The following is a 21695-nucleotide window of genomic DNA, read 5'->3' as shown; positions in this document are numbered from 1 at the left end:
CTTTATCTTTTTTTTTTTTTTTTCACCTCCATGAGGGGCAATGTTTGATTTCACGGACAGTATCTGCAACTCAGCAAAAATCCTGGAAATCTACTGCCGTGATATTTCCACTTTGGACTCCACGCTAGTTTTTCTCTGCTATGAACTTGTTATCCTGAGTCTCGTGGTTTCAGTGGAATTTGGACAAGAGCTGGTTGTGTACTTTTAACGGCTGCATCTCTCATTTTAAGGGTGTCCTGTGAACTCTGACATGACAAGGAGGAAGGACGGGACTAAAGCATCAATAAGCAGGACTCAGCACACAGGGATGCTCCTTGTGCTTCGGCACTGATGGCCTCCCTCTATAGCAAGAATTTGTGATAAAGAGAGATTAAGCTTACGTAAGGAGCATGAGAAAAAAAAAGCCAGAGTATTATTTTATTGCATGTTTGAGATTAAAACATTTCATACTTGATTCACAAAAAAACAATTTGAAATGAAGCGACCATGCCAAGGGATTTGGGTGGCTTGAAGCCAGCACACCCATTTAAGGAGGAGCCCTCCCCTCCGTCAGGACCGGGAAACTTGCTCATTTTCAGTATTACAAGAGTCGTGGTGTTGCCCCAGTTGTGAACGGTCAGCTGAGCACAAAGCGCTGCTCACAGCTCAGGTGCCCGCTGTCCTTGCGGGGGGATCATCTCCCACTGCTTGTAATTGAGCTCCGTTAATGATGTAATTCAATTAGACACAAATCAAGATAGAACTAATACTTTTAATAACACAGCACCAGCTTCTGACAAATTCCCTACACAGATGGAAAAGCTTGACAGAGTTACTGGTAACTGAATATCCCCCTCTGGAGAGATGTTAACAACCCTTTTAATATCAATACACCTGCTATAGCAGAGCTGTTTGGTTACAGAGAATCAGTCTCCATGTGAGCGTATAAAGAACGCAAATAATCGACGTCAAGTTGTTTTAACAGGATTTTGCTGATGTGAAGGTGTCTCTAATGAAGTCAGGGAAGATTTATCCAGGTTGAGAATCTCGCCTAATGTATTAGAAGAATGTTCTTCTCTCTTTTTATAATTGTATAAAGCATTAAAATTTGATGGATTAAAAAAAATCTAATTTATTCTCCATTACCGTGGACTTAGAGAATCGTGTGGGCAGCATGGAAATACAGCTGTTTACCCAGTGCTCTCCTGGACCTCGCCGCCAGATGACCTTTATTTCAGACTAATAAAAACAAAGCACAAATAGCATTGGCATGAGAGGGCGATCATAGCAAACTGCCATGTGTAGCGGTCTCCATCAGAACTGAGCACACTTCTTAGAGCACACGCCTGCTATTCCCAAGCACATAGTTATTTCAATTCCCATGAACTGAGCAGACCTTTACTTTCCACGTCAAGACCTATTAGCATCTGAGGCTTTAAAACATAAAAACCCATGTTTTTTGTAAAAATAACTGCGCGTACCAACAACCTCGGTCCTACAGCACTTTAAAATTTTGTGCATGACTACTTTTTCCTAGGTGTCCTTATATTGGTGGCTTGCCAAACATCCTGTCACACGCTTGGACTATGGCAGATATCAGCCACTTTACGCATGTCTCTGTCACAGACACAGAAAACTCCTACATCCATAAATCATGGTGGACACAGCAAAAAAACATCCTGACGCTATTCAGCAGTACGAAACGGTTTCCGTTTCGCATCCTCCTAATCATGAACTGTAAAATGAGAGCTGCCAGCTTCAGTTAATTTTATAACTTGCTTCATGCTGCTTCTCTTATGGGAAGACACGATATTCTTCATGCCTGGGGAAAATAAAAAGGTCTAGAGGCCCCTGTAAATAAATACATAAAAATCCCCCTGTTCCTTTTAGAAGCAAAGTCTAAATCCAAGACTGTTAACTACTTTCATATGTATGACAAACTGCGCTTCAATAATTCATCTAAACCTTTTCAATCTTCTGAAGTGAAAACTGTGTAGGAAGCCAAAGCAGAATGGGTGAGCGTGAGCCTTTTTGACAAATTTACAAATAATATGTAGGAAATTAGGATAACCAGCCTCACCAACAGCAAGTTCAGCAGCATCCAGGATACAACAAAGGAGGGCGGAACGCTGAAAAATGATCCTCGCTTTGGGTAAGGGAAACACTGAAAAGAAGCATGAAATTTGGAAAACGGGTATGAAATTTACTGGATTTTATAAACATGGGGTAAAAAAACCCACATCACCGCAACCACGCTGCCGTGAAATGTCACCTCCAGCCACCCGCGGAAACAACATCCCCCTTCTGCGAGAGGTCCCTTCCCGGGCGCTCGCTCGGGCCACTCTGCGCGAGGCCCAGCACAAACTCCACACCAAAATTGAACAACCTGAAGTCCTGCAGAGAAGGACTTCCCGGTCCTTCACCGGGCTCTTACGCCATCACCTGCCACCAAGGCGGTGACAACCTGAGCGAGAAGGCAGAGGGCCTCCCCAGCAAGCAGAAACGTTCAGAAGCAGGCTCACGGGTCTGGGTCGCACCATGACCACGGCCGGTTACGTGTCTTCAGCACTGGGGAAGAGCGGAGGGAAACTTTTAAGGGCTTTTTTTCTCCTCAGGTTCCCTCTGAGCATCAGAAGGTAGAGAGGAAAACACGGAATATGGGCTAAGGCCCCATAGAGCCCTTTTAATTTTTTCTCTTTTTCCGTTCTTGCTTCTAAGAGCAGAAGAAGAATGAATATTGCCGATAGAGACCCCCAAAAGTGCTTTTAAAATGCTGTTAGTCTTTGACCAGCGAGGGGAAGAGTGTCAGAGAGAAACTCAAAGAGGAAGGAGGCCAGCATGTGAACGGTGCATCCCGTGAGCCCTTTTCGGTAGCTATGGGCTGAGGAGGAAATGCCCAACTCAGCTTGGCACCTACCAGCCTCCCCACATCAACCCACTCCTTGCTTTCCAGGAAGCACCACTCAGCTTTTAATTGCAACGCTTTTGGGAGGCCTGCCTTTAGAAAGAAACACTTCATGTGATTATATCAACTGACCCTGTCCAGAGCTGACATGTTGCCTCCAATTACTGCTCTCAGAGCTCTATAGCCAGGTGGAAATCCCCACCAGTTTAGCTGCAGGTCACACAGCTGTCTAGTCACAAGCCTTCAGACACCTCCAGAACAGGGATTTCTAAGATACGCTAAACTAGATTTGGCTTCTTTTATGTTCCTCCTCAAAGTAAATTCCAAGAAAAAGGGACAAGGAACCTGGACTCAGCATCTGAGGGAATATTTCTGAGGTCAGCTTCCAGATATCCTGAGAGCAACTGCCTCACCATACTACACAATCCAACGATTCCTCTTTTAATGGAAGCATCATCTGCATAGCCAAGTTCCCACCCTGGCTGCAGCATCTCAAGCACAAGCACAAGCATATGATACACGGGACTCAAGTGAAAACTTCTCCTTCGTTGCTTTCCCTTGAGGCTCACATCTGTGAGAGGATGGAGAAGAGACCAACTTTGTGTCACTGTTTTCTATGACAACTGCTCTCTTCTCAGTATATCCAAAAGCAAGTTAGGCACTGCAAAATAATAGTTAGCTTCAGGCCAATTTCCAGTGATACAACCTCTCCGCCTTCTTAGACTTGCCGTGTAGAAACTACCCACACCCAAGAGTCACCCCGCTGGACTTCCACCAAAACAGAGATGGCACCAGCAGTGCTGCACTGAGATTTCACAGAGCACTGGGGAAACAGCCGTGGTGATGGTCAAGGAACCACTGCAGGAAGGTATGTGGTAGGAGTAAACAACAACTTGGGAAATAGGAGGCAAGAATGGAGCTACTATAGTTCAGCGAAAAAAAAGAAAGAAAAGCAATAAGCAGAGAGAAATTGGAAATGGAGAAATGCAGCTCCTCAGCTGCGGAGGAGCACAGGCAGCCCCTGCCTGCGAAACATCTGAAGCCTCAGTGGACACCTGGCCATGAAACTGCTGTTATAAAAAAATCATAAAAGTATGAACTAGGAGACTGTCATTCATTGTAGAGCTCTGCTAGTGATGTAGGAGCTGACCTTAGCTCAGCTCATCTCCAGGACCTCTCAAGAGCAGCAAAACCCAGCAATTCGCAGAGATCCCCGTTCGCTCCTCGGTGCCCAGCCTCCCCTCCCACGGTACCGTCCATCTTCTGCAAGCGCCGTGGCTGAGATCTCGCTAAATTCAGTGTTTCACAACGCAGTGCCACGTCCAGTGCCAAACTACCCTCCCCTACTAAAACAGAGAAACACACAATTGCATAAACCCTTGGATGGGTGGGATGGGGGGGTATTTCACTGTCCAGGAAGATGTGTGCACAGAGCAGGAAATCCTTTGCGCAGCAGCTTCACTGAACACTTCACCTACTTCTGTCATGCCTTGTTCTTGTTGCAAGAACTGAAATCTATTTCACTAAGTCCAATTTCCTGGAAATTCGGGGCTCCGTTTCCCAAGACAGAAGGAAACTGATATCAAAGCTCTGGAAAAGGCAAAGCGCTGCAGAAAAAGGAGCGGTTCCACCCTCACCTTCAGGTCCTGGCTCCACAAAGAACAACCTCAGCTGGCTTTGGAGACCAGGCCCTGGGAGAGCCATGTGTACATATTTTATACTATATGCCCCTGCTATTATTTCTTAAAATCTTTTTAAAGATGTATTGCAAAGGATTTTGTACCAGCTGATTCCAGGAATGGTCCCACCCATGCCTATTGAATGTGTGATGGCTGTTGTCTGTTCACGTTCAGCTTCCAAGCTGGGGAGAAAGCACCTCGTGAACCGCCAGCATAGGAAAGTAGGGCCATGTGCTAGGTACAACTGATCAAACGAGTACAACTCTTCATAAAGCACCAAAAAAGTAAACAAAATCATCAAAACATCTTTAGTCTCTGTGTTCTAAACTCTACTTTAAAGGACAAGGAGATACTCAGTTTTCAGATGGTAATGTAATTTCCAAGGAGATATTATTCCTTCAGCTTCTCTGTTTGACAACCAATATTTTGCTGAAACTTTGGGCAGCAATTTAGAATAGTTTTCAATGTATTTTGAATACTTCAGAGCATTTATAAAATTACAGCACATATTGCCATTACCATCGACATATGACTGCCATCAACAGAGACAGAACTGGAGACATTTAACTGTGCGTTTATCATGCCTCTCTGAGATTTAGCTTCCTTTATAGCAGAGACATCTACAAACTATCGAGCGAGACGTTCTGCGATTAGCCCAATTTAGCCGTAGCCCTTCACATAAAAGCTGAAATTGAGAAACATTGTCAGAAAGAAACCATTCTGATGGGTTTACAATTACCTGATGTGTTATCTTTCAGGAAGAGCATACTCTATTTTATCAGTGAATTTTCTGTCAGCAATCAGAAGCTACACTTCACTTTCAGCCATTGCTTCCCTAAGATAAACCTAATTTGATACTTTTTCTAACAGGAAGCTGTAGAGCAGACCCAAAAGGAGCAAATCTCGAGTGCCCGAGGCTCTCCACCCGTATTAAAAGAGGACTCACAAGCATCGAGCATCCTGAACGTCGCAGAGAGAAGATTACAGTTGCTTTTCATCAGCAGAAAAGGTAAAATAGACCATGAAGTTTACACAAAGGAACGGGGAAGAGGAGCTACGTAATGGACACAGTAAGTAGATTCTTCCATAAGGACCAGAAGCAATAACAATTTAAGGCATTCCCACTTAAAACATTTCAGAAGAAACTCCTTAAAGCGTGCATGAGAAATACTGAAGAAAGATATTCCTGATACAAGATGGCATAAACACCAGTACCGTAGCCTGCTCCCCACGCTCAGGAGCAAATCGCAACTGAGGTTGCTCAGAAACCCCTGCAATAGGCAGCAGCACCCGAGGAGACGTGTGGGTGCTCCCGGCGAGACGCCTCTTCGGTGGGAGCGGAGACCTCGCAGCCCAGCTCCTGCTCTTCGAACAGGCAGGAGCAACCGCGTTGGACACAGCAAGGCAAGACTGGTGTAACCACGCTATACGTGGAATCAGAACAAAGCCCAGCGTGTTTACTTTGGATTGCAATGGAAATACAAAATTTAGGTCGATGTTTCCCCCAAGGGATAATTTTAATGGAGCAAGTGAATTTTTTGCCTTTAGTTAATTAATCATGAAACCCTCGGTGGAATTTGTCAGTATACTTTTCATCCAGGCAAGGCCAACATTTTAAGAAATTCACATCTATTTGTATTACGACAGTGACTGGCTGCACTGACTCCCTCGATCACAAATCTGCATTTCAGCAGAAGGGGAAAACAGAGATGTGAAAAGGCGATCCCCCCTTTGAGTATCAGCTTCTTCCACAACCATTTTGTTCTATATGTGAAGTGACTAATGTATGGAAATGGCATCAACTGGTGGATTTACCATAGCAAACATGACCTCAGGAGCTACCTGTCGGCTCACTTGCAGCCTCCGGGTCTGCTCGTCCCTACAGCAGCACTGCAACACGCTCAACACTTGAGACCGGCATGGCGGGAGCCAGCGATCCTTAGTTTGGCAAGACACTAAAACAGCAGGAAAGGGCAACTTCCTTCAGTCAGTGAAGTCTCTACAACAGTCTCCTCCATGAAGAACGTAGGTGCAAATCCATTGCAGCGTTTTACTCTTGGAGCTGCACACACCAACGCAAGCAGGCATCTAGGAAACGGACCCAATTTTAGCATTATTTTATCTCATAAAAATTACACTTAAGAAATCAGTGCTGGCCCTCTAAAGGACATCTGGTAGAAAATGTGTGTGCTGAGCAACTGAGGAATGGCTCTGAAAGAGTTATTTTAGCTGCCATGTCACGGAAAGAACGGAGACCGCTCTGCTGTCGGAAGAGGCCGGGCGAGGCGTCGCACCCAACACGTGCCGGGGCCGCGCTCGGGCAGAGCCCCAGTCCCTGCAGCCCGGCCTTACACTGCAGGTTAGCGGGAAACACCAAACCTCGCATGGCACAAGGCTTTTGGCAGTCAAATAGTAAGGCAGGACCGCAAGGCAAAGCTAGGCTTTTTGGTCCCTTCCTAGCAGAGTGGAAGACTGGGTGGATTGGGAGAAGGTGGCAATTGCTTCTTCATCCCCGTATGAGCTCTTCCAGGGAAGTTCAAATCATCATGTCAGCGTGCCGGTTCTCAAATTAAATGGGGGCAGATCATATGAAGAACTCAAACTCATTTGGATTTCCAGTCAGCATCTGCAATGAGCAGGTCCCAGAGACTTTCTTCTCCAAGTTTGAGAAGCCCAGACGTGCTTATTAATCCTTTGCTCCTGGGAGCCCTCACTGCGGACCACGATCCTGCTGCGAATCTGCACAGCAAAGAAATAGAAACTTCCTGCCCCAAAGATCGTAAAGTGCTAGCGTAAGCCAGGGAATCAAAGCTGGGTCCAGACAAACAGAGAAATACAAGACTATCCGGACGGGGCTGTCATGTCTCGGGCCCTGGAACAGACAGTTCACGCTAGGTTTTGTATTGGGAGGGAAAAGCAAGTGATATTCAAGGGTGAGTGAGCTACATGTGAAACCTGGACCTTAGTAAAACTGGCATAATCCCACTGAACACAAGTATTCCTGACTGTATTTGAAGCCAGCGCTGATCCTGAATCATATGAACTTGGAAGAGGGGGAGTGAGGACAAAAAGGTGTAGAGCAAGAAGAACGCTATACAAAAATAATCAGGACACTAGAGAGAGAAAAAAAACCCTCTCAGATGTAAACTGCTCATCCCCAGCTAAGCTCATTTCCATTCTTAAAATCGCGCTGCTGAACGCAGGGCGGCCGGCGGGCTCGCGCAGCGCCGGGGTGGCTCACATGCCTCCTGCCACGGAGGGCAGGCAGCCTGCCTGCGAAATGGATGCTGTGACAGGTCGCTGCTGATTTATACTGCACCACTCGCAGGAGGAGTGATTGCCACAGCACCCGGACCTCGCCGGGCTCTGACACGGTGCCCTGACACGGAATTGCTCACCAGAAACCCCGAGCAGAGAAGCCACTCCAGAAACACCTCTGCGGTGGGGTTGAATTTCCCCCTACAGACAGAAAAGGGGAAAGTTTTGTGTGGCTCCTTCGAAACGCACGCAGAGCACAGCGTTGTAACAACTCGGTACTACGTGATTCACGTGCGCTTTTAGCGGTAACACGCTTTCCCGTCGTCTCTTCCCAAAAGAGCAAACATCGCCCATCATCGGCTGTTCCCCCACGTTTATATCTTCAGCCAGGGAAAGTCCCAGCTTGCGTTTTGCTTCTTCTCTCTTCCCACAGACGTGTGGCACCGCACGGACACGGGCAAAGCGGAGGCGAAGGGCTCGCTCCGGGCTGGCTCCTCCGCCCACGCCGGCCTTTGTTCCCAAAGTTTTGGGGAAGGCCGCGCGCCTCGGCACGGCACGGCGTGGGGCTCCGGCCGCGGCCCCGTTGGGCGGTGGCGGTGGGAGCCCTTTGTTAGCGGCGCTGGCAGCCGCCGGGGCCATCCCCGGGGATGCTCCCACCCCAGCGGCCCCGAAAACCACCGCTCCGAGGCGGACGAGGGGAGGCCCCGGCCCCCGAGCAGCCCGCCCGCGAGGGGCAGGCTCTGCCTGATTTGATTTCGTGGGTTGCCTCGGGATGCGAGATGCACGGACGCGCGCTGGCCCCCGGGGCTGGGTTACAGGGAAAACTTCGCGCGTTTGCGGCTCGCGAAGGCGGGGGTTTGGCGCAACGCAAAAACGGCAGCCGCCGGCAAGCAGCGCGATAAACCCACGGAGCGCGGACGGAGGGCGAAGGGCACGACGGACCCGGACAGCCAGACAACAGCCGGATTCAGCCCCGCACCACGAAACAATGCCGTTCCCCACCGTGCCGTGAAAGCAAGCGTGCTTGGCCCCTGCCACAGCACACGGCTCCCGTCACCCCCTCCCCATACACTCGCACACCCGCACGGAGACGCTGCTCCATCTCGGCATCTGCCAGCAAAGCAGCCTGCAAGTCAGTCATCTTCCACCAAGGAGAATCACGGACATGTCTCCCATCTCCTCGCCTCTCCGCTGGAAACGACACCCGCTCGCTGCCCTGCCCCGGCTGCCCCGGTGCCACCCTCCAGGCACGGAGCCGCAGAGGACGGTGCCGGGGACACGCAGGCACAGGCACCCGCACCCGCACCGAATAAACCTCCTCCTTCTGCAGAGAAGCGTCTTCCAGCTCACTCGCCAACTCCCCCAAATAAAACAATCACAAGATATATCCATTTGTTTAAGAGCAGCACCACCTCCGCCAGCAATCTGAGGCACTGCCATTTGCATACAGCTGATAACCTGAGTGCTGCTACAAGACGGCAAAGATCTTTTTGCAAAGGCTTCGCATGCAGCACTTTCCCCATTACAAAAATCGGCTTTAGCGGTCGAGTGCGTGTGGCGGTGGGGAGTTGCTTTCTATTGTTCATCAGTGGCTGCTGTGAAGGCAGCGTGCTCAAATGTGTGTTTATGTCTTTTTTTTGCATTTTTCAGGCTCTCTCTCCCCAAGGTTTCTCCTAGTGAAGTGTTCCTCCTTTATTTTTGGAGAAAATACAATGACCACCGGAGAATAATATTTCCTTGCACGCATCTCCCTCCACCCTGCACGCACACCCCTAGTCTCCTGCAAATCAAAGCTGCACTTTCTTAGTTCCTAATACTTCTTGGCTAACACTCCCATTTCCCTTTTTTCTTTCGCAATAAAAGATCTCTCTTCAATTCCGAGCTCTTCTCCACCCTCCGCACACGCAGCCCCAGAGCGTCTCGCTGTCAGCTCCCTCTTTTCCCTTCCCTACCCCAGTTCCAGACACAACTGGCTTTGCCATTTTTAATTAGGAAATGTGCCTGCCAAGTGCAGGGAGAGGTGCAATCCCCAAGAATTGCAATCCAAGAGAGTTGGACGATGCCTTGCGGACAGCCGCATTTTCTGGCTTGCTAACTCATCTTCGGCTTTTATCCCTTTACCCGCCGAACGACGCCTCCCCCCCACTCCTCGATTTCAGCACACAGACCCGAAAAGCTACAGGCGAATAGATCCAATTGCGGCGCGATCAGGTGCAAAAGAGGAGCCGAACTAAGCCCCCCCGCCGCCGCTACACACGCACACAGGTATTACACCACCTCCCTCCACAGCTCGCCTTTATTTTTCACCGATTTCTCGCTTTTCGGCGCTCGCCCTCTTTCCCCAGGCTGCGCAGGCTGCTGTAGCCCCGGCTGCCTCCCCAGCCCCGCGAGGAGCCCCGGGCCCCGCGCAAACGCCGCTCCGCAGCGCGCAGCACTTACCGGCGGCGCGGAGCTGCGGGCCGAGCAGCGCCAGCGCCAGGAGCAGAGCCGCCGGCTTCGGCCCCCGGGCGCCTCCGAGGCTCCGCTCCATATTTCACCCGGGGCCCCGGCGGGAGCAGCAGCCCGGCGCCCGCACGGCCCCTCTGCCGCCTCGCCGCGCTGCCCACGGGGATGGGCGGAGGGGGGAAAAGTTACATGCAGTGCGGGAGCCTCCGAGCTCCCGAGCGTGTCAGGAAACTAACTCGAGCAAACGGGCGAGGATGGGGAAGGGTCCTCCCACCGCTGGAGAAGCGCACATAGGAAAATCCTGCCAGAACCGCCGTCCAGCGCGCATCAAGAGAGCCGAGGTCGCTCCATTCCCAGCGCCGCGCGAAGCGGAAAAAATAAAAACCAGGGGGAAAAAAAAAAAAGAGAAAGCGGGGGAAAAAACCCCGCAGAAAAGCCGGATACAAAAGGGAAACCTGGTGGCTTTTCCTCCTTCCCGACAGATGCGTTTGAAAGGCGCGGCGGGGGGGGGGGGGGCGCTGCGCCGCTCTCACTTGTTACCGGCGGCGGCAGCGGGCGGGCGGCCGGGGGGGGAGGGAGGGAGGGGGCGGGCGGGCGCCGGGCCGGGGGCGCCGCGGGGCCGGGGCCGGCGCTGCGCGGCGGGCGGGGGGGGCGCGGGCGGCGGCAGCGAGGCCGCCGCAGGACGGAGCCCGCCGCGCTCGGCAGCCGCCGCCGCCGCCGCCGCCGCAGCAGCAGCGCCCCACGGGGGAGCGACGGCGCCCTCTGGGGGCCGCGGCGAGGAACCGCCGCTGCCCGCGCTGCCCGCCCTCCTGCCCGCCCCCTGCCCGCGCCCCTGCGCCCCTGCCCGCTCCTGCTGCCTTTGCTGCCCGCCCTCCTGCCTGCGCTGCCCACACTCCTGCCTGCGCTACCTGCACTCCTGCCTGCGCTTGCCTGCACTGCTCGCCCACACTCCACGCCCTTCTGTTCTAAAATGTCTTACCCGTTTTCTCAGTTTGGGAAATTTCAGGTTGACTTTCTTCCACGACTTTGTTAAGCTGAGAGCTGAAAGCTTAGGCTTTGAACCGAAAGCTGAGCTTTCCACAGAAAACCGTGATGCCAGAGGCTGGGGATTTCACAGCTCCCACGCTGCTGAGTGCTGTGCCGCCCGGCCAGCAGGCCCCCCGGGCCCCAGCACACCCCGTGGCCGCAGGGCCGCTGCTCGGGGTTTTTCTGACATGCTGGTGGGACCCCCAGGGCTGCAGCGGCTCCCTTTGCGCAGGTGATGCTCTAGCTTGCAGTGCTGTTCCCCCCCACCCAGCCACGGACTGCCACAAAGGCTGTGGGAGCTGTGGCTAAGAGTCCTAATCCTCAAATAGATCAGGTTGCAATTGGCCATCGGAAGGTGTGGTAGGCAGAAAGCTGGACATGTGGAAGCACATCAGCCAGTTCAAGGGAACGCACTCAGTCCTGGGGGAGTGATCAGCTGTTTTCTTAAGTTGTTAGAGAAATCCTTGCCGTGGGGCTGACCACCAGCCCCCTCCCAAGCAATTCCCAGGCATGGTTCAGAGATGAGCCTGGGTCGGAGACCATTCCCAGTGGGCAGTCGGGTGCAGTCACCCTCTTCTAGAAGAGAAGAAACCTACCCCGGACCTGGACTGCTCTGTGCCAGCCAGTCTGAGATTCATCACACCTCTGCCCAGCTTGCTGACAGTGATAATCTCTGCGTCCGGTATTTTTGCTTCTTTCCTTTCCTTTCTTCTGTTCTCCTTCTACTTTACCGCTACACACTTTGGCAGCACCATTTTGGTTCCCACAACCTAACCACAGCTCTTCTCCTTCTCTTCCAGTGGGACATTCTCAGCTCCCTCTAAACATCTTCTCAAACCACTGTGGTTTTGTTTTCACAGCTATTCAACAGCCCTGTGCAAATTCTCAGATTAAAGAAAACCACACGTACAATTCTCCCAGGACAGAGAATTATGCTGAATGAGGAAGACGGGACTATCCCAAACATATAATTTTGTGATGAGCGCTTGAGAACAGAATTATCTGAAGAGAAAAGAATCAGAAAGCAAAAACAAGACCATATGCTCAGATCATACAAGTTAGCCCTGAGGTCACCAGAGCTGTAAAGACTTACTGCAGCTGAGGATCTGCACCAGAGCCTTGGAAGTAAGAGATACCAGGGGCTGTGGATCCTGGGTTCAAAGCAGCTGAAAGGACTACGTTAAAAGTTAGGGGGTAGCTGAGTGGCAGCCCAGATAGCACACTGAATGCACACAACGTAACCCAGAAAATCCAAAATCTAAGCTGAAATGTTAAAAGGACTGAGCACTTCCAGTTGGCATCAGGCAGTAAGTGCGGTCCCCGCTGGGTCTAAAGGGGTAAGGACATGTTTAGGAGTTCCCAGGCTGCTTCCTGACAGTCTGGTCCCGTTCACAAGCACTGTGTGCCTGCAAGTCTGGTTCTGACCTTGGGCAGGCACCATCGGATGTGTTCGCTGAGCTGTCCCAGATCACAGCCGTGTGCCGTGGTGTCGTCGCTCACTGGACACGCTTGCACGTGGAGGCACGGTGAAGGTTACTCACTGCCCAGAGGCAGCGGGCAGGGGAGTCCTCTCCTGCAGAGAAAGGGCACAGGGAGCCACTGCAGCGGTGCTGGTTGTTTCTTCAACTGAGCATGAATTTTTGATGAGGGAGAATCAACATCTCCAATGTTACATAAAGTGTCTTGGCACCTCCGGGAAAACTGGATTCAAATCCCAGGCTGAATTCTGCAGCTCCGGCCTATCTCTATGTGAACGGCATCGGATGTTTTTCTTCTGGGATTCTGACTTTCCAATTCAGATAACTTTATGCAAGAATAATTCAAAATAGCCAGCAAACCAGTATGCTCTGCCTGCAGTCGTTGCTTTGTCTTAATTAGAGCGTGTCATGCCTCAGGTCGAACTGTGGTCTGCACAGCGGCAGAGGAACCGCAGCCTAGTAGAGCTTGTTTGGCCACCGTCCACCCAGCTTTCCTGCGAGTGGAACATACAGAGCTGCCGCATGCATTTCAGTAACTTTCTGGCTGCTGGTTTCTTCCAGAAAGAAACTAGAAAGTTCATTCTCTGATTCTGGAAGCAGGAGCCTTCCTGGAAATGCCTTCGTTACCTACCTAGAGGCCTCAGTATGGGGGGTTTTCACTCTAGAAATTGCATAGGTCAGTCTTCAGGTTTCTTATCTACAGAAATAAAGGAGAAACTTCAGATTTCTGGGACATATGTTATGTTTTAATCTGTTGCTGTGCATGGCTTGAAGATGTGTGGTTTTGGAGGTCTACAACAGTTTCTTTTAAACCACTCTGAATTAGGCTGTGAAAACCTAAATAATACAGAATCTAAGGAAAACTTTAGAAAATTATTTCAAGAGCAGAAGGAGATGGAGTCCCTTCATAGATTTTCCATTAATAGCAAGATAACTAGTAGCTGGAATTACTTTGATTTAAACTAGCATAATGAAGAGCATTCAATCCTTGCTGATACTATGGAAAAACATAGTGATTTTGGAGTCATTTTGTGTGGGATTCATCTAATTGAACATCTACTGATGTTCAGATACTTATATGTCAAAACCTAATCTAGGTGCAGAGTTGAAGACATTTTAGGGGGCAATTCATCTCCCTCTAAAGGTCATATCCAGAATCAGTCAGATGATTTCCATGCTGGAACCACCTTCTCTTCATTGTTTGCAGATGGTGTTTGCTTCTGGCACTTGCTCTTTGTCTGCAGCTTGCGTCTGCTGTTTTCCCTGGTTTTGCTCGTATTTTGGTTTCTTCTTTTCCCACTTCTTCTGTGACCTACATTCTCTCTGTTCTCAGTAACACCATCACTATTTCTGTATGTACACAAAAATTACAGTCTAAGTATTCAACACAGCTTTCACAATGACTCGTTTCTTACAGGTGGTCAGACACCTCCGAGCACTGAACTCCCTCAGATGCAGAAAAGGATTTTTCAGTGAACAGCCTGTCTATTTTCTGCTTGCTCCACCTTCTGTTTTTAATAAATATTCAGCACTGTGAGATAACTGCATGAAACGTTGCATTTGGTTCAATGGCATGAAGGTTAAAAGAGAGCAGCCACCATGGAAAGGAAAGGACTGCCTGCAGTGGGCACTTGGAGTTGTAGATGGTTTTCCTTACTTCCACTCTCCCAACATGCTCCAACATGCTATTCTGTAATTCCAAAAGGCCACAAAACAATATTGTTCTCCGTGTGAGCTCCAAGTGGCTTTTCATAACCTGTTTCTAAAAACTGCCCTTCCAAAATCAGTCTTTCCTTGAGTGCGTGCTTATGTGACAGACATGTTTTTCATACTGCAAACCTAATTTTGCAAATACAAAAAAAAAGCCCAACTCTAAAAACAGGCTTGTATTTAGGGGAAATAGCAAGCACAGTACTCCATTTTAAACAGAACCAAGTCTTCTCCCAATATATGGCCAAGAGCCTTTCTATTTAAACACACAGAGTAATATATAGTGGTGATCTTTCTTACAACATGCAGAAACATGAGGCAGGAGTTCATCTCAGGTTCTGCTGGTCTTCTGGGGAGCAGAACTTTCCCTAAGGAACAGCACTATTGACTTCAAAGCTAGGGAGACATCTGAGGGCACAATTCTGCACGAACAAGGATACCACAAGCTGCCCTGAACCTGTAAGCAAGTACACAGCTTTAGGGGAATATGTGAAGCCTGAAGACCAGAATGCAGCCAGGGCTAGGCAGGCAAATTTTCTAATTTATAACAAAGAAATATGAAATTTGGACTGGTCATCCTAAGGCTAAAAGTACATGTAACTGTTGATACAACCACTACATTACAGCTCAGCTATTTCAAGGTATTACTGAGAGTTTTTGCATTGAAGTTCGCAAGTTCAGTATCTTGGTTTACTATTTTAATTTTGCATGTGTTGTAGTAGTGGAAACCTAATATGTCAGACTGAATTGCAAATGAAAGTAAACATTAGGGAAAGACAGAATATTAGAACCAGCCATTCTCTCTAAAGCTGTCCAGCAGACTTATATGGCAATTGTGTACTTTTTTCAACTTCTGAGTAAAAGTTAGTGGAGAACTAATAGAACTGATGTGCAGCAAGCAGAAAATAGGCAAGCACTGTGCTTTCTTCTGACATGTGATCTCTCTTATTTTCGCCTTGAGCTTCTTTGGGAACAGACTGCCAATTGTGCCGCACTGTGCGCTGGGGTTTATGAGCTTCACAAATGGGTGAGCAGGTTTTCACCACCAAACTCATTTCTGCTTTCAATCGCAGTGCAGATCCTGAGGGATAAAAGGCTGGTGTGTGCCTTAAAACAAAAAGAGACTCCACATCAATGGAAATGAGCATCTCTGATCTTTCAGGAAGTAAGGAGATATAGATACCCGTAAAGCCAAATCTAGGTCTTGGGTCAAACGAGTGCCCAGCCAGTCGCTGCATCCTGGCATTAAGAGACGGGATACAACTCCCTGAGTTGCTCAGCTGCCCTGGCAATTTCTCTGAAGCGTATCTGCCTTCTTGATTCTTTCAAAAAGGAGCATCCGGCATTACCTATTAGTTGTTAATCCCTTTGATTTGCAAATCACGCTCTTGGGAAAGAAGGGACAGCACATGCAGGGGAAAGAGAGAGACAACCAGGTGATTTGCAGTGAAGTGAGGGGGACGGTGGTAGGAAGGACAGGTGGGGGATACTGCTCTTGGTGCCTACCCCAGGCTCTGCGCTGCGGCTGGCAGCTGCACTGCACTGGGAATGAAATCAGCGGGAGATGGAGGAGCCCAGCAAGGACCAGCACTGCAGAAGGCAACTCCCAGGGCTGGAGGAGGTTCCCTCTTCCCTTAGGTTATGGAAAAGTCTTGCTGTTTTGCTTCGGGTCTAAGAGACAAGCTTTGGGGAGGGCCTTCAAATCAGACCCAGGTCCTAAAAACCACAGTAGATGCCACTATGAAGATTAAACAACACCCCTGTGTTTACTTTTAGGCTCTTTACTGGCAGCCTTTTTGCACATCCATTTTCCTCAATAAAGTCTGCTACCTTCCTCATCCCTTCCCCTGTGCTGGAAAAAAATGGGGATTCATGGCCTGAAGAGGCAAAAGAGCAAGCTTGATGTTGAAGGCGAGGGGTTAAAAACACACACTGGGATGGAGATTTCCATTCCTGTCCACCCGATGAAAAGCTTTAGCTGGATAAAGCTGCTACTCTGATTTCAGGCACTCAGCTCGGCCCTACGGAGCCTGCTCCAGGCCAGGTCGGCAGTGGTGGTTTCCATCATGTGCTAATTCCTTTGTACGTCTCACCCTGTACAAACAAGTAGGCTTTTCCTCCTCTAACCTCCCCGATGCTGTGCAACGCTAAACAGACTATGCAAGGGAGGAGTTTGCAGAGTTTTTCCCTGTAACGCATTACTGCTTTTTCCAGGATCTGGTTCCTTCTACCTCAAGAGACCTGTTCAAAACTTGAACATTTCTTTTCCCGACTTTTACATCCCAATAACCATGTTTAATGTACTATTATACACTGTAAGATTATGTGCAATTACCTCCTTCTCATGTAATTTTGTTCTCCAGAATTACCACTCCCCTTTCATTTGTTACAAGGAATATTTTATACACTTTTATGAATTCATCCAACTATGCAGTAGATCAGAACACATAATTTCATCACACTTACTTAAGTGCCTTTTAAACATAATTAGAAAATTGGAGTAAGTCAAACCCGGCTACATAGCAGTTCTCTCTCTTCCTACCTGTCTGTTTTTCTTCCCAGCAACACTCGGCGCCCTGCTCTCCCAAACCCCAGCGTCTCCCTCCTCGTGAACGCGGGACTTCGTGACTTTATGACTTCTCCGACCACGTACAGAGAAACCATTTTACAGAGCAAAGCGTCCTGTGCACATGCTGCCAGGTCTGTCACTTCTTCTCACTATGAGGTGTCACCTAATGCATCTTACAAAGAGTCTGTATGTTTTGCTATCGTTAACTACAATTTTTGTTCTTTATCCAAGTCCAGCTCACAGTTTTCTTGAAATAAGCACTGAGTAGCCACAATAACGGCAACATGGTTGCTACTCCAGAATTACAGCAACATACGTGAGAGCAGAACTTAGTCCCTCTTCAAAGAACTTTAATTTAACTAAATGGCTTACAATTACTTAGCTTACTAGACAGATGAGATAAAATAAGACTCTCTGGGTGTCATGCAGAATGGAGAATACTTTTTGCTTTGGCAAGACAGGCAACTACAATTGCCTGAGCACCTTTTTTCAGTAAGCAGTGCACCTGTGGTTTCACCTTCCTCTAAGGTGGAATATGGGATTTTCTGGCTTCAGGAACCTAGGTCTAACACTGTATGGTAAGTTCTTGTTTTCCTGTGATTACAGTTTAATCACTGTTCCTATTTTGCTACTTGTGAGTCAAGCCAATAGTTCTAAATATTGTTCGCCTTCTGCCAAGCCATTGCATCGGTTAACGTTCTCCCATGCACTGAACAACTTCTAAAACTAGTGTCCGCACAGCACTTAAGTTGAAATAACTCCACCCTTACTGATAAAACTGTCACATCATCTCAGGTAGAAGTGGCAAGTGGCCATCCACCAGGCTGACGTGTTTGGGCCACCCCAAACAAGCATCCTCCGTGCTTTAAGTTCCCTGCAGCTAAGCACCATCCGTCAGGCACCATCCCTGGCTGTCACCACTGAGACAATGTGGTCCACTTGCCTACGTCCTGCACCCGTGCTGGCTCCCGAGACCTTTTAGTAGTTCACGTGCACCCCCAGCCCAGGCTTTACGGCGTGCAACATAAGGGCTTTGCAACAGTGGCTCATGCAGGCAGGAACAGCAGAGAAGATACCACAAATATGTGGATAGCTGCCACACTTTTCCTGGGTTTTGCTTTTCAGAGTACAGGGATGCAGCTGCTGTTCAGACCTACCTGTAACCTCCCTTATTTCATCGAAACAAATGAGAAGATCCTCCCCTCTCCTCCCCACAAGTACTTTATAACTTGAACAAAGGACAATAAATCTGCTGTAACAAATGTGATTAAATGGCTTGTTTGCAGCAATATCCAAAGCTTAGAAGAAGCCAGTCCTTGCTCCTTTGATGAGCCTGGACTTTAGCGGCTGAGATCCTCTCAAAGTTATCAAGCACAAGCAGTGAGAAATGTTTCAGCAAACCTCACTGAAGTCGTTTTCACATGCTGCTCTTCTCAAGGTCAGCACTCCTCCATTTTCACTGATCCTTACTTTAATTCCAGATGGGCATTTTCTTGGGACGAATTTCCTTCCTGGAGGTTACACAAAGGCACAATTGGCATTTATCTAGAGGATCACAAACACAAACTGCCAATTTTTCTGTTCTTATGCAAGTGGTTACTGATTCTGTCCCAGCTGGATGAACTGTGGACTTTTCTGGACATCAAGCCATGCGGGAGTCAGCATAGCCTTATAAATTTATGAAAGTGACCTTCTTTCAGAATAAAATGTAGCTGTGAAATTCTCAGTGACTTATCATCAGGTGTTCAGGTAGCCCCTAGTGCATTATGTTCTCCGATGGATTGCCAAGATGTTTCTTCTCATAAAGCAGTTTTGAAGTCTCCTGGAAGTATTTCTTTCCCTTGAAGGGAATGAGGGCAAAGTCCAGAATACCTTGTGCCAGCACATGCCACAAAAATTCATGCTGCCCGCTGCATAAAGCAGAGCTTCTTTTGCTGCATTTTCCTGAAGGTTATTGTGGTGTCTACCTGTGCCCAGCACGCTGCATCATGCCCCCAGGGTTTATCCAAATTTGAGCACACCCTCTGAGAAATCCTCATGATTGCATGGGAAAGCTGCCTTTAAGTAAGAGTTAGGTTGAAGTCTGAAACTGATTCATTTTCAGTGATTTTGGAAACTGGACTCATTTTATGGCAGCTTTTGGGATTTGGTTCAGACTGTTTTCTGGGTTCTGGGTCCCCTTTCTGTACTCTTTTCCTCCACGAGCCAAGGCTTTCTGAGCCATGGTGTCTCCTCTTAGCAGCTTTCTCCTCCAGACAGATTCCTATAGTCTTAGCTAGTCCTACTCATAACATCTGCCCCTCTCTCCAAGCATGATTTCCCTTCAGGAGCCTGTGCATCCCCTCCACAGGTTTCAAGTTCTGACTTTTTTGGAGTTCAGAACAAGCCTTGATCTCTGTATTCTCATCCTCAACAAATTCTGCCGCTCCTCAGAGGAGAGGCTGCAGGAGCTGCATTCTCCAGCATCGCTAACCCGTTGAGCTAAGCTGACCTGGGAGATGAGCAACACAGTCCTGGCAGCAAAGGCATGAATTCACCACATACTGGCACAGTCCTGGTAATGTTCTGGTAATGTTCTTAATGTTCTTAATGTTCTTAAAATTTTGGCATGTAAAATGCAAATGTCTCCACCTGAGCTAATCATCTGAGGTCCTTCATTACAGTCAGTAGGGTGAAATCTGCAGTTTCAGTACATCGCTCTTTAGACACCTCCTTTAGGATCAGGTGACGCCAGCTCTGGAAGGGCCTAATCCTCTCCACTGACCCTCACTCTCGGTCAGATGACTCGTCTGTTTAGAAACAAAGCCATTTTCCTATAACTAGTAGGATGCAGAAGTTACTCATAGATGGACTGCCAAATGACTCTTAGGCACGTGCCTGATTTTAAGTCCATGAACAATCAGACAAGTCCCATTGGTGTCAACAGATTAGTCACAAGAGTAAAATGAAGCAAGAGCTTAAATACTTTGCTAAATCATACTCTTAGTTAATAGCAGGTCTGAGAGAATTACAGCTAATACTATACTAATATATTAAAATACTAATATTTTATAGCTAATATTAAATGATAAGAAAATCATTTATGACCTCTAGGTTTAAATGCCAGAAATTTTGTAAGGAAGTGCCTGCAACTCCTATAAATTAGGCGTGGAAGAGATTTCCATTAGATGCGGCTGAATTCACTTTATAGTTCAATTGGCAACACCTTATTGCTAAATTTTGATAGACCCAGTACTCCTGTGTATATGCCCCTGCATGCCCTTTGCTTGGAGCAGCAACTCATTTTGACACCTCAAGGCATACTTGTCCACATAACAGCATCTAAGAGCAGCATCTCCGTGAGCAAGACAGTGCAATCATGCTATCCTCTTGGGTCCAGATTGTAGAAGAGAGAAAACTTTTGCTGCAGCTGTGACTTAGTATGCTTTATTAGTGCAATTAGTGGTCACAATATGTTTTTAGTAAAGGAAGGGAAGCCACATGCCCAGTTTTACTCTTGACTGTGTTTCTTTAGCCTTGAATCTGTCCCTGTGGAAATCAGTAGGAAAAGTGACAGCACTCAGAGTAAGTAGTTAGGGGATCCAAAAGGTATTAAGTATCCATAGGCAGAGCTGGTCACCATAACAAGTGCCTGCAGAGCCATACTTCTATCTCTTGCAGTGGACCACTCAGTGTATTAATGGCTCACTTTGGAAAAAACTCTTTGGCACTGATTGCAAGCTCTGTCATGGCTACTGAGATCCTTTCACGTAGCCTGGTGCAAATGTTGCCCGACTGGGTTGGGCCAGATGCAACACTCAGGGCTGCATTGCTGTAGAGCAGATTGCCCTCGGCCAGCTTCATGAGCTGAGCCTCTTTTCTGCCTTTCTCTGGATTTTCACTTGTCGTGGTTCAGAAGACATCTGTCCCAGCACTCGCTGAACTCAGAGCAGTCATGTTGACAATGCATTACACGACGGAACAAATTCCCTTTCCACCTCCTGTCACCTCCCTTTGGTCACTGTTTTGCCCATGCCTAATTCTTTACACCATCCTGTCCCCAGCCAAAATATCAAGCCTGCGCTGTCCACCTCTCAGTGGCTGCCAGGACTTGAGCTGCTGATTAGGTATGTCAAGCTTGATGTTTAGACCACTGCGCTCTGCCCTCTGGGGGAGAGACAAACATCTGGTCATTTTTTCTTTCTGTGTTGGATTGTTCAGGCTGAAAAGCAATTTGTTCAAATGTGAAGTCCTTTACCAGGACTGTGTCCAAGATTAGGCAGAATTACAGTGCAAGGAAGAAGAGTACACAGTAGCCCACCTCTCCGACTGAGCCACGGCTCCTAACTCAACAGAGCACGCTGTTAATGCTAGTCCAAATTGTAGCCCGTAGTTATTTGCCACTTGAAAATCTCCTACTCCTATAGACCCCTTGTTGTTTTAAAATCCATGTTTCAGCTTAAAAAGCTACCGCATATTTAAATGGAAAGTAAACTGATACTTGCAGACAAATTATCATTACATCTGTTTAATCTCATTGCACTGCCAAGGAATTGGTCATTAACAATCTACTTACCGAAAGCCGGCTTTCCTGTTGCTGAAATAAACTCAGCACCTGCAGCGCTCTCAGTTAGCAGCGTCTGCCAGGGGTTTTACTGTTTCTCCGT

The 21695-nt window shown here is 48.3% G+C and overlaps 1 protein-coding gene across 4 annotated transcripts in view; it reads right to left on the bottom strand.

Annotated features, from left to right (window-relative positions):
* The window catches only part of LOC135324656 (netrin receptor DCC), a 547074-nt gene extending 536298 nt beyond the window's left edge, over window positions 1-10776 (bottom strand). For all 4 annotated transcript variants that reach the window (XM_064501341.1, XM_064501342.1, XM_064501343.1 and 1 more), the window contains exon 1: window positions 10261-10776. In XM_064501341.1, the coding sequence (XP_064357411.1) occupies window positions 10261-10351 (91 nt within the window). In that variant the 5' untranslated portion in view covers window positions 10352-10776. The remainder of the gene's footprint in view (window positions 1-10260) is intronic.
* Window positions 10777-21695: the final 10919 nt, after the last annotated feature.

This window comes from Dromaius novaehollandiae, chromosome Z, assembly GCF_036370855.1.
Source record: "Dromaius novaehollandiae isolate bDroNov1 chromosome Z, bDroNov1.hap1, whole genome shotgun sequence".
In the NCBI taxonomy this organism is placed as follows: Eukaryota; Metazoa; Chordata; class Aves; order Casuariiformes; family Dromaiidae; genus Dromaius; species Dromaius novaehollandiae.
Note: the sequence above shows the minus strand (reverse complement) of the source record. Positions and strands in the feature narration are given on the sequence as shown.